This window comes from Saimiri boliviensis, chromosome 5, assembly GCF_048565385.1.
Source record: "Saimiri boliviensis isolate mSaiBol1 chromosome 5, mSaiBol1.pri, whole genome shotgun sequence".
Lineage (NCBI taxonomy): Eukaryota > Metazoa > Chordata > Mammalia > Primates > Cebidae > Saimiri > Saimiri boliviensis.
In genome coordinates this window covers 15636497-15650122 of record NC_133453.1, presented here as the reverse complement: position 1 = coordinate 15650122, position 13626 = coordinate 15636497, and the positions used below count along the sequence as shown (strand labels likewise).

Genomic DNA, 13626 nt, shown 5'->3' with positions numbered 1-13626 from the left:
CTCTGGCTAACCTCACGACTCCTCAAGACAGGGCGAGCACAGTTGCAGGTGACTGCTACCTCCCATAATTTCTGAAGAAGTTGCTTCCCCTTCTTGAGTCACACCCACTGACCTTCATGCCTTCTCTTCCTTGTTCCCTCGCCAGTGCTCTCCATGGTCTCCTGGAGAAACTTCCCTTAAAGACAAAATCTAGAGAATTTTGAGAACTCCAGCTTCCTTTCCAGCCAGGTTAAACTTATACTCCTTATGCAGGAAATGATAATTTCTCACAAAATGGGCAATGCAGGTTGGAGAAATTGGCCCAGAGATTGCCACACAGGATTGATAATGTTGCCCCAGATCATCTGAAAATTAGTATTGATTGCTGTGTTTATTGTTTAAGAAATTAAATTTTACTCTCAAGACTCCCAGGTGAAATTAATTCCAAGGCTAACAAGGTGCTTGCTTGGCATTGGGTTCTGTCTCCTTGGCCTTTGATAAGTTATTGTTTTTCACATGCTAACTAATGAGGCACAAAAATCAAAATCAGTGGAGTTAAGCATGCTTGTATCAGTTTTATTTTGGTATCATTCTCAATAGTAAAATGCTCCAAGTGCTTATTTCACAGTACTTTTTTCTCTTTATAATTTACCTACTTTGGAAAATTGAATATTTTAAATAAATATTATGGAGATTTATTATTGCACTGCCTTCCTATTCCTTTGTTCTTTCGAGAAAATATACTCTTAATCTCAGGAAGTAATTAATTTTATTTCCTAGAGAAAATAATTATTGAAGTCAACTAAAGACTCCTCATTTATGCTACTCCTGATGCGCTGAGGGAACATTAGATGAAATTGTTACATTTGGGGCTTTCCCCATTTATATGCTTTAGCTCCCTGCCTCCTACAACTATATAAAGTGTGAAGCGTGTAGCAATATGCATTATATATATAGTACAATATCCATAAAATGTATATGTGAAGCATATATAAATGTATATACTATGCAGGTATGAATTATGTATCAATGTTCATTCAATATATAGTATTTAGGAAATTCAGAGATATTAATGACTTTTCAATGTCACACAATGATCAGTATCCCAATCAAGTCATTTAACTCTTTCCGTAATACCATGTTGCTTCCTTGTAAAATGAAAGATACAGTTAAAATTAACATTTGGAGAGAATATGGTCTCTTCACTTGATCTTTAAACATACACACACACACATATACATACATGCATTTACACACGTGTGTGTCCACAAACACATATATATATATATATATATATATTTAATTTTAGAATAGTGTTTTTCATTTACAGAAGAGTTACAAAGAATGTACAGTGGGTTCCCACATATTCCACACCCGTTGTTTCTCCCATTGTTAATATCTTATGTTACCATGGTTCATGTGTCCTGACAAATGAATCAATATAGACACATCATTATCAGCTTAAATCCATACTTCACTCCTATTTTCTTAGTTTTTAATCCAGTGTTCTTTTCCTCCTCCAGAGTCCCTTTCAGGATAGCATGTAAATTAATTGCACTTAGTCATTGGGTCTCCTTAGTCTTCTCTAGGCTGTGACAGTTTCTCAGACTTTTCTTATTTTGGATGCTCTTTGCAGCTCTGAGGAGTACTGGTATGGTATTCTGTATACTGTCTCTCAATTTAGGTCTCTCTGGTGTTTTTCTCATGATTTGAGTGGAGTTACGGGTTTTGAGGAGGAAGATGACAGAGATAAAAAGTGCCTCTCTTCTCATTACATTATAACAAGGATACATACTACCAGTATAATTTACCACTGTTGATCATCTGTTGGAGGTGGTGTTTGCCAGGTGTCTTGTCCATCTGGGCTGCTAGAACAAAATACTATAAACTGGGTGGCTTATAAACAACAGAAAGTATTTTTCACAGTTCTGGAAACTGAGAAGTCTTAGAGCAGCATGATAGCATGGTTATGATCTGGTGAAGACGCTATTCCTGGCTGCAGACTGTTGACTTCTTGTTGTGTCAGCAGCCTGGCCGAAGGGGTGGAGCTCTCTTGGGCCTATTTTATAAGGGTACTAGTCCAATTCGTCTCCCAATCACCTTGAGGAGGTCCCGCCCCTTAGTACCATCACCTTGGAGGTTAAGAATCTAACTTAAGAATTTTAAGGGGGCAGAAACGTTCAGATCTAACATCAGATTCCTCCAATGTATAGTTACTTCCCTCCTCGCTTTCCATACAATATGTTTTAGGGAGAAGTCACTGTGTGTAGTCTGCATATAAGAAGTGGAGATTGAAATTTCACCTCCTTGCCAGAAAGCTTCATTTGATTTTATTTCCATGAACTTATTATTCAAGAATATTGCTTCTGATGAATCATGGTAGTATAAAAATCTTGTCCTAGAGATGTGTGTTCATACTAATGGAACAATTGTCCTACAGTTATCTTTTGATGTGTACTTATCTACCTACGTATATATTTTTTCTTTCTTCATGGGATATATAGCATAATAAATGCCTTTGGATTAAAGATAAGAAATAAGGCCATTGAATTAAATAACTAAACTATAAGATTTTATTTACTGGGCTTGGTTTCAAATTTGTTGTAATAGTCAATTCCTAGAGTTCTTTCAACTCCACGGAGAGATGGAATGGGATTTTACACATATTTTTTCTTAAGGAATATGAATAATTTTGTGATAAAAGAAAAAAGTAGAAAAACAATGCAATCTTTTATGGACAGTATTCTTAACATACTTCATATGCTTGCTAAATAGGGTATTTATTATATGCAAAACAGTGAATGAAAGCATAACATCTTACTATCAGAAAAAATATTATTTAGATATATTTTTGGAAGGATTCAATGATGAAAATGGCCACAGTAGTAACATTGGAGTTTGATTTTGAGAATTAAAAAAAAAATGCACCCAAACATGTGCTATTTAAAAATAAATATGTGAAACAGATGTATCTTGCCATAATATAACTATATTCTATGTTTATTTGTCACACCTTAACATAGAAATATTTTGGGGGGAATTCAAATGCAAACAAATTGATAGCAGATTTTAAATAAGAAGATTCTATACTAGAATCTATATATTTGTTAAGATGTTTTTAAATGTATATTTGTATTTTGAATTGGCAATCTTCCAGCAACTCGAGTTTGAATTATCATCTGATATCTAGCCATCTTTCATGTATTGAGCAATGCTTTTTTCATGGAATTTTACATATTGAGCAACACTTTCTCACTCACCATACACATCTCCAAAAGATAAGAGTTAAATATTATGGAGTCAGTCCGAAAAAAAAAGTGATTTTCTTTTCCTAATATTTTAGCATGTTCTATCAATCAAGTGGATATATAACTATTTTAATGTAAAAGAAAAATGTAAAGAATAAAATTCCAAGCTTCATAATTTATTCTTCTAGTCTCTAGAGTTTTAAGAAATCTACTAATAAATGTACACACCTATATAACATGCATTTCTGTTTGACACAAAATACATATTTTATGAGTAATACAATACGCTGTATATACGTATATGAAATGTTATGCAACCATGAAATGTATTGGTGACACTGTTGTCAAAGCAATGCAGAAAAATTATTTTTCAGTTGGACATACTAATTTATACCATAAAAATATTAAAGGGAATTAAGTAATATATGACTTAATGTTTGTGTAGACAAGTAAATAAATACAAATATGAAAGTGATGCTGTAAGAAATACTGAGGCTTAAGGAAGTTTGGAGGTTTTGCAATGATGTTGAAATGTGTAGAACTCAGAAGATTTTACTAAGAAGATTATCAGGATTTCTTTTTGAGAGAGAACAAAAACTGTTCTATGATGGTGGCTTCTATTTAATTCATAAAACATTTATTGAGAGCCTAGGACTCTGTGCTGCATGTTGGGACCACTGAGATGAGTGAAATTTGAAGCTTGTCCTCTGGGAATTCTGGGTTATAAATTCCATTATGACAGTTTGTAGTTAATAAATTTTGCTTGCGTTTTCACCAAAATAGAGTTGCTGCATTTTTATTGTACAGATTATCATGTTATAAAATATTGTCTGTTGAAAAATTTCTGAGCCACTTTGACAGTCTCCTGTTGGAACACACACTTATGCATTAGATTAACTCAATAAACACCTAAAATTTTATTTAAAAAGTGAATGCTCATGTCCATGGGTCTGAGCTAGGAACTAGATGACACCAGAGACATAAAATACAACTCATCGTTTCAAGGAATTTTCTATTATATTAGGCATAAGCAAGGCATTCATCTAAAAGTATTATCTTCTGGGCTCCAAATCCAAGGTAGTAGCTTTGATTTAATTATTTAATAAGCAGTTTTTATTTCCATTCATAAAACTACAAATATAGTTGTATTTTTGAGTAGAATCTGGAAACAGTAAAACATACAACAATGACTATTATTTTAAGTTTGAAGTAAAATTCAGGTGGTGGAGCATAACATAGTAGAAAGAATATCAGCTTTGGAGTCAGACAGACCTGAGTTTGATATAGGTCTGTATCATTTATTAGCTGTGACCATGACCTAGTTTCTTAAACTTTCTGAGACTTAGTTTTGTAATTGTAGTATGAAGGTAAATTCTTTCAGTGTGGCTGGGAGGATTTTATATAAAATAAAGCTCTTTGCACATGCCTGGCGTAGAGTAGCTGTGAAAAACTCCTAGTTATTTATCAGTGTTAGAATAATAAGACTTGAGCAATGCTTTACTGTTTTTAAAATGAATTGACCTTCATTATCCTATTTGAACCTCACACCAAATTTTTCAACTCATTCATTCAGATAAAGAAAACAAGAAGCCCAGTGACCTGCGGAAATCTGACACATGAGGATTTAAATCCATGTTTTCTAGGTCTAGATCCTGCCCTCTCCCTAAATGATCGGGAATTGTGAGAATGGAATTTAGCTTTGTTCACATAAAAACCTACCTGCCTGGTTTTGGACTAGATATATAACTTCCTCATCTTGCTTAGAGTGTCATACTAATCCATGCTCCCAATCCTTTCTGGTTCTGTGTATACACTGAGAGGCAGCATAGTGCAGTTGTTAAAGGCACAGGTGTTGGACATAAACTCTTAGGTTTTGGGCATAAACTCTTGGATTCAAATCATGACTCTGCCATTTGTTGGCTCTGTAACTTTGGGAGAGTTATCAAATCACTTTAAGTCTCATTTTATTCATCACTATGGGTTAATACATGATATGATTTCAGGGCATTTTGATGAAGAATAAACGAATTAAACTATGCAAAGTTCTTAGAATGAAATCTGATATAGAGTAAGCATTATGTATTTGCTGTAATTATCACCCTAAAATTGCAACAGCAATTTCAGTGACTTCAAGTGCACAATTTTAATGCTTCAAGTTATAAAGTAGATTTGCTTAAACAATGATGTGGAAGTTTCCCCAACCTAGCGGAGCTCATGGGCCCAATTTTATTGCTGTCCTTGTGTGACAGATTCAACATGCTAGCTCTGTTCCAAAGAACAATTACTGGTAGACATAGTGCCACATATACCTGGAAACAGTGTTTAATGTGTGTGTGTGTGTGTGTGTGTGTGTGTGTGTGTGTGTGTATCAACATACAGTTCCCACTGAACTTTCTCCTGGTAACCACATTGACCTCATGAATCTATTTTCCTAATTTTTTGAAGTTGATCAGGATCTTTGTCAGAGTGACTATAGTGACCAATGATTCTAATGTAGACATTTGTGGAAGCATTCAAAACTATACCAAAAAATTATTTGCAAAAGAAATATTTAGGCATTTACGTTCTAAGCCTATGGAGTACACTTAAAATCATTTCAATGAGAACAGTTATTAAAAATATCTATTCTATTATATTCCCTTTATAAATAAACCCAAGTATTTAAAAATTATTTTGAGAATAAAATATTTATTAACATCTTTAAAACATATCACATTCATATTAGACCTCACTGAAAAGTAATTCCAATAATTGAATTTTAAAATATGGGAATTAATAAGACAATGGAGCCAACATAATGTCATAGATAAATATTTGGAAAATTGCTTAAAAGTATAAAACATTTACTTTCCATATCATGAACTTTCAGAACATATTGAAAAATGTTCATGCCCAAATTATTGTTAAATATCATGATGTTTACTAATTTAAGTACAAAATTTGTTTGTAGTTTCCATGCTTTTATTTTTGTTTTGTAAGAAATTTTATATTTCTATTTCCTAATTAATCTTAAGAGTTTTTGGACTGGGCACAGTCGCTCACATCTGTGATCCCAGCACTTTGGAAGGTTGAGGTGGGAGGATTACTTGAGCCCATGAGCTTGAGACCACACTGGGCAATACAGAGAGACCTCATCTCTACCAATTTTTTTTTTTTTAAATTAGCTGGACATGGTGGTATGTGCTTGTAGTCCCAGTTACTGGGGAGGCTGAGATAGGAGGATCATTTGAGCCCAGGAGGTCGAGGCTGCTATAAGCTGTGACCACACTATCGTACTCTAGCTTGGGTGACAGAGTGAGACCCTGTTTAAAACAACAAAAAACAAAAAAGAATTTTTAAAAGAGATATAGAAACAGTGATATTGTTCTAATAAATACTAGCATAGTGCAAAAGAAATATGCTTTCATTCCATTTTTTTCTTTTGTGTTCACTCTTTCTTTTTTGCTAGGTGGCATGCATGCAGTGGTTTCATGGAGACCATACAATGCTTGAGATGATTGAGAAAAAGCGTTGCTTGTGCAAGGAAATAAAGGCTAGACAGAAAACGGAAAAGGGCCTTTGCAAACAGGATAGCATGCCTATCTTGCCCAGCTGGAAGAAGAATGCAGGTGCCAAGAAGTACAGCCCACCGCCCTATTCTAAACAGCAAACGGTATTCTGGGATACTGCCATATGAGTGTGCACAGGATGGTGTGAGCTCCACATTTCTTAATGTGAAGAGGGAGGTCGACTTGGACATATGATAATGAACTGTTATATGTCTTTTCTGTGGGAGTGGAATGCCACGGGAAGCTGTGCCTATTCGTGGCAACTTCAAGATAAAATGCATATGTCCTTGCAATGAAGGCACACTTATTTATCCCGGATTATTTTGAATCCAGAAGATATTAAAATGTAAATATTTTACTAGTTTATGGGTGACACCTGAAATAATACACACTATGAGTATATAAATTACAGAAATATCAAGAGTTTACTATATGATATAATTTCAGTATTAATTGGTTTGTTATCTCTTTTATATGTAATCCCTGATGCCTTTTATTATTAAGTTTTGCATTTAAAATATTTGTTTTCCTTGCCCATATTTGGTCTCTGTATAAGATCTCACAACTACAAATCATGTTCAACCACATAATATATGATCTGGTGCTAGTAACGTAGAAGTTGAATATTCTATTTGTTAAAAGCATCTGTGCTTTCTAAGTTTCAAGGGTTTGACCGGAAATGAATGCAAATGTGATGCTTAATTTGGACGTCCAAGTTACGTTGACAACAATATTTTTGCTACATTGGCTTTATAAGAATTTCTTTTTAGTATCCTCTGGCAGTGGTTAGAATAACCATTAGTCTGACAGTAATAAGTAAGCAATGGGTAGTCAGACTCCAGAGAAAGTTACTAGGGTATATTGGGCATCCCAGCTGAAAACATTTCCTTGAGAAATGACTTTAGGGGCATGTGTCCTTGCATCGTTGATCTGATTGGAGGAGACCAGGGTTCACTGTGACAATGGAAGGAACAAGGAATTAATAGTTCAAGAGCATAACTGCTTTCAAGAAAGTGGGACCAGTGGCATTGTAGCCACCATAATCACTATATTTAAGTAACTTTTCATGTGTATGCTTGTTTCCCCAAGAAAACGAGAAATTAACATTCAACTAGACCAGTTTACATATTTTAATACACTAAATGGCAATCTTTCTAAACATTTAGATCCATTAATCAAAAATGTATTTCTTGTTATTTTTTTCAAACTGGTTATCACTACATTTCTGGGTAATAATCTTCTGTATGTGATCATCACACCCATTCTTATTGATTATGACACCATGACCAAAGATTAATGACCATTTTTTATTTTTATTTTTTAAAGAAAGAAACAGGAAAGGCAGGGGATGAGGGATGGGGTGGATTCAATTTTGTGGTGGTGAAATTTAAGTTAAAAAAATCATATATATCTTTTAAGAAGAACTTGTTAGTTGAATATAAATATTGTCACGAATGAATAAAAAAGAAACTATCACATATATTTTGTATATTTAAATTACTATTTATGCCTCCTAAAATTGATAGTATGTGGTTCTTTGTTAACAATCAATTTAGTATTATATTTCTGAGAGAAAAGGTGTGTTTTTGAAGTTATTGTCATAGCAGTTTTTCTTGTAAGGGTATTGACAGCAATAGTTCAGTGCTGCTCAATAGAACCAAATATAACAGGAGTTAGAGAATTTTTGTAATCTATATTGCTACAAGTCTAGCAATGCTTTATCAGTAATAGTTTCTTTCAAAAGTCTTTTCAATGTTATAACATGATTTTCTAATATTTTATAATTAATGTGTATTTTGATGTCCAATTTGAATTCTGAAAGAATGAGTAAAAAGGTAAGTGGAAGCAGTGTATGGTGGGTGTGTGTGTTTGAGTGTGTATGTGTGTGAGTGTGTGTGTGCATGAATGAATACTTAGTGGGAGAACTCTATACATAAAATGCTCACTGAAGTTGTAGGTTCTGCTTATATAATTGAGGTGGTAGGAAACCAGAATCACAAATGCAGGAAGTCACAAAGAGATCTTAAGTAGCTTAAATAAATCCCGCCAGCGTGTTTCACCAGCTCTAGATTATATTTCAAACCCCACAATCTATGGAACACAAATCTAAGGGTGATGAAAATGTGTTTAGATAAAATCAAAATGGAAATAAAATGTGTTTATGACCCAAATTGTTATCCTGATTTAAGTTTTTATGACCACGTATACTCAAGCCTATCAGTCAGACACAAGATATCAATTCTCAGTATCTTTATGAAACATATATTCAGGATCAGTATGGTAATGATAAATCCTCCCTTAAAATTTATATTTAGGGAACATCTTTCTGTGGGGAGATGCAAGTGTGTCTTCAGATGCCTATGTTTCCCATATCACTCTGATTTAGGCAGAAGATTTATTTAATGTTGGCCATTTGTCAAGAAGGAAACAGAAGTACTAAAATGATCTGTGTTGGATTAAACCATTCCTATTTGCTCTATCAAACTCACGCTATGGCCAGGTTTTGTACACTCCTTTTTCAAATGCATTATTTTCTGAGGAGGTAACTTGTTTGAAAATTTTACTTTAGGCAACCATTTTAATTTATTTCTATAAATGTCTCCTTAATTGGAAAGTGACTGAAAGATCTGGAAAAGTGGCTTAACTGAGATTTGATTCAAGAACTGTTATTCTGTGCCTATACAATTGTCCATTGTGGCAATAATCATTCCATAATCAATTTCCTCTTTGTGTAGCGTTTCTCTAAATGGGGAAAAGGAGGTTGTTAGTATGCAGAGACAAATAAGCTAACTCTCTGGCAGTTATCAACCAGGATACTTCAATATACTAATTTGGTCAGGAGATAATGTACAGATAGCCAGAACACTATGCCATAATAAATCTCATATTTCTAGCAGTGCCAAAGAACAAATCATATCATGGCATGGTTATCAGGTTGAAAGAGCTCATACTTATGAAAAATGGTCTTTTCATAGCAAATTTCTTAGAAACAGAATTTTTATTGGATGGCACAAGATGCTTTTATATGTGAAACACTCCTTAGCAGAGAAGATATAAATTGCTTGAGAAGTGATGGAAAGAAAAAATAAAGATCTGCATTTTTTCCAATCACGGAAGCCAGCATCCTCTGAGGTATAAGAGTGGTCTTTTATATAAACACCACCCATATCTCTCCCTTGTTTGTACTAATAAAGCAAGCTTGGAGTCAAATGTGATGGATTTGTGTAAATGAAGGTTAATTCCCACCCACATAAAATAATTAGGAAAGTAAAACATCTGGAGATTAAAATTTGTAGTTTTAAAGTATTATATATTCAAATATGTGTCAATTGTCTGGAGACAACTGGATACAACTTTACTTTCCAAAACAGTGACAAAATTGTCTTTGAATGCTTCTAGAGAATAAAAGAGTGTTTTTATTACTACATTTTGGTGTAGGATCTTGCCTCCATGGAATTTATTTTGATTCCTTTTAGCAAATTTAGTGACCAAGTCAATAAAATGAAATAAAGCTATTGGGTTATCATTTTAACTAATTAAATAAGACACCAACATAATGCACATACAAAGCGAATTTTAATATTACTTTCATGTTAAGACAAGTCAGTTTCCTAAAGTAGAAGAGAGTTTGTAAAATAACTACACTCACATGTGAAATTAAGAAACAATGATTCCTATGATTTAAGCAGTAAGTAATCCAAGATGAGAGGTAATTCACACTTACAAAGAACTAGGAGTAGAATAGATAGTAATTCACAATTTGTTGTGTCCCAAACTTAAATGGAAATAAAAGAAAAATGGTACCTATAGCATTTAACATTGTCTCACTCCATCTTCCATGTGTGCAAAATAGACAGCTAATTGTAGAATGTGGAGAATGTGTTATTAATCTATTATTTATTTAACGATTCATTATTGAGCAACTTATGTATCAGGCATTAAAAATATTCTAAAGCAATTCATGTTAAACATTGAAAAAAATGTCGTTCCGCCCTTCAAGGAGCTTAATTATGCAATCATCAATATTTTCAAAATAAAGCCAATTGTTTTTAAGAAGATATACAATTATGTTTACATATGGTATTCTCTTTTTTTTTTCAGATCAAGTGTATAGTCAAGCTAAAATACTAAACATACTAAACTGAATGTCAAAGTATAGAATATGTTTATGTGTAAGCCTCGATGTCTGCATATATAATATGTATTGCTGTCTATGTAAATCATTAAAATGATAACACATTTTGCCATGTTGGACTTGAACATTATGAATTGGGGTTTGGATGATTTAAAACTCTTTGATATTTGGGTCAATTACATTGCAAAATGTGTGTAATATGAAAAAAATATCTGACATTTCCCTTTAAATATTATGAATTTTCAAATTTAAGGGGAATTTTTTTCAAAGAAACGCTGTTGAATTTAACTCAACTAAACATAAGTGAAAATTCTTTGCAAGTGTTCAATTGTTCCCAAATATAACTGAGTTTGCCCACCCTAAAAGCATCTACATTTACACATGTATTCACCCACGTACAGTATACATACTGTATATAATATATATGAAAATGTTTAGTATGCACTTCTTTTGATTGGAACTCCTTAAGTTAACATTTATAGTGTAGCAACTTGTGTAAAGTGCACTGTGATTATAAAAAACAAAGCACAGTAAGGTCACAGGTCTTGTTATCTTGCACTAAAAATGTGTTTACGTACTTAGCAATTGTATGTTTACTTTCTTGCTCTTTCAGAAAACTGGAACAAATAGCTATGAGAAGATGATATAAAATAATATGTTTTTTAGTGGATAATGGCACTACGTTTTTAAAAGACAGGGTTTTTAAAGAAAACCATTTAACATCCATTCCAATATAACATGTTTACCATATCTAAAAATCTGAATGTCATATTGCATTTTTCATAATTCATTAGAAATGTCAGGTATGTGCCTGAAAAATTGTGCAAATAAGGATTAGATAACAGATTTCTCTACTCATGTGTTATTAGCCATTTCTATATATGTAATAATTAAACACTGATGTTTCAATGTCTCTTAATTTTTGTACTTGATTTTTTAAGTAACATGTAATTATAAATGTACTTTGATACTACTGAAGTAACCAGATGTTGTTTGAAAATAAATTGTTTTCTTTAGTGCATTGACAATATTTTACAATACTTTTTGTGCTTATTTATTTGTGCTCCCGTGTAATTATAATAAAAGCAATAGTTTAAATTAGTTGACTTTGTCGTTACTGGTATTTATTTATCAAGAAACAAAATAACTTTTTCAAAGAAATATACCCACAGTATTCAACTTCTGCAGTTGACCATGAGATTGCAAGCATTGTAGAAGACTGATGCTGGTGAGTATTGAGGGTCTAGACTTTTTAATTTGTTACGTGACCCCCAATTTGTCCTTAATCACTGCTCGTCTTCTCCTTCAAGGTGATCCATTAAGTAAGAGGAACACTGACACTTCTCTTTTTTCCATTTGTACCTAATTCCAGTTAAATGACTCCGAGTGTATCTAACGTGTCTGGTGACATGAAAGAGAAAATTCTGGCAATACTAGACCTGTGTATGTAGACAAGATATTTATTGGAGGGGTACTTAGCATATTCATTCGGTCATACTTTTAGAGTTAACCTGGCTTAAATAAGGAGCAACTCAGTATGTATGATGTTGCTGGGATATCAATAACTAAAATATTATTGAGCATGATAAATATATGACAAGATTCTGGAGCTCAGTCAGTTGACAAAAAATGCTTGCAAAACAAAGCAGAGACTTATAATAATTTCTAATGACTTCTACATCAGCCACTTACATACTCTTTTTTATATCCAATCACAAAATAATTAATTATAATTTCATAATTTCTCACCAATTATTTCCATGTTCTTTTCATAAAAAGAAAGAAATTTATTCTCACTGTTTGGTCCCACTCTTCCAGCTACTCAAATGTTCAGTGTGCTACTCTACCTTTTGGTTGGACAAGAACTAAGCTATCATCATCTCACCACCATCAACAGTCCAAACTTCCGTCCATCTCAGCCCATGAAAAAAAGCTCCCCAATGTTTGAAATTATTTCTTCCATTCTCCCAACCTCCATTCCAACTCATTTTTTCCAGCTCAGTGATCTCAGAGTTTAATTAAATTATGTTGACACAATGTTGTGAATGACTGATAAAACAAGATTCATCCTCCTATAGTGATTTGTATTTGAGAAGATTCTTATTAACATACATGAGTGAGTATCTATTAGTAGAATGTCAGGCAATGTGACAAACCAGGAGACCGGAAGAAAATAATTTTAGAGAAAATTTTGCATAACATCACCTCACATCATGTCTTGTAGAACAATGGTTTTCTCAAACCTTGCTGTTAAAAAAAAAAAAAATCACATGGCCAATTCTTAAAAAGTGTCAATGTCCAGAAGGCTTCCTGGCTTCCTGGAGCAGTATACAGGCACTGGTAGTTTTAAAAAATCTACTAGGTGAGTCCAATATGCAATCAAATTTGAGTATTAAAGCAGTGCTTCTCAAACTTGAATGCACATGCTTACCACCTGAGAATCTTGTTGACATACAGGTTCTGTTTTAGAAGAGTTTGAGAGTTGGAATCTCTAGCAAGATCTCAGGAGGTGCTAATGCTGCCTGTCCATAGATCATCCTTTGAGCAGTAACTCCTTGATAACTCGATTCTCTGCCTGTATTTAGGGAAACTTTGGTAGCCATTGCCCAGAGTATTGCTACTCCAAGACTGCTTCACAGACCAACAGAATAGCATAATCTTGGGACTTGTTATATGAAAAACCTTGAACTTTATCCCAAATAGATCTTTGGGCTGA

The 13626-nt window shown here is 33.3% G+C and overlaps 1 protein-coding gene across 2 annotated transcripts in view; it reads left to right on the top strand.

Annotated features, from left to right (window-relative positions):
* The window catches only part of NYAP2 (neuronal tyrosine-phosphorylated phosphoinositide-3-kinase adaptor 2), a 303720-nt gene extending 290584 nt beyond the window's left edge, over window positions 1–13136 (top strand). For both annotated transcript variants that reach the window (XM_003925465.4, XM_074398947.1), the window contains one exon: window positions 6676–13136. In XM_003925465.4, coding sequence (XP_003925514.1) covers window positions 6676–6903 — 228 coding nt within the window. In that variant the 3' untranslated portion in view covers window positions 6904–13136. The remainder of the gene's footprint in view (window positions 1–6675) is intronic.
* The last annotated feature ends 490 nt before the right edge of the window (window positions 13137–13626 follow it).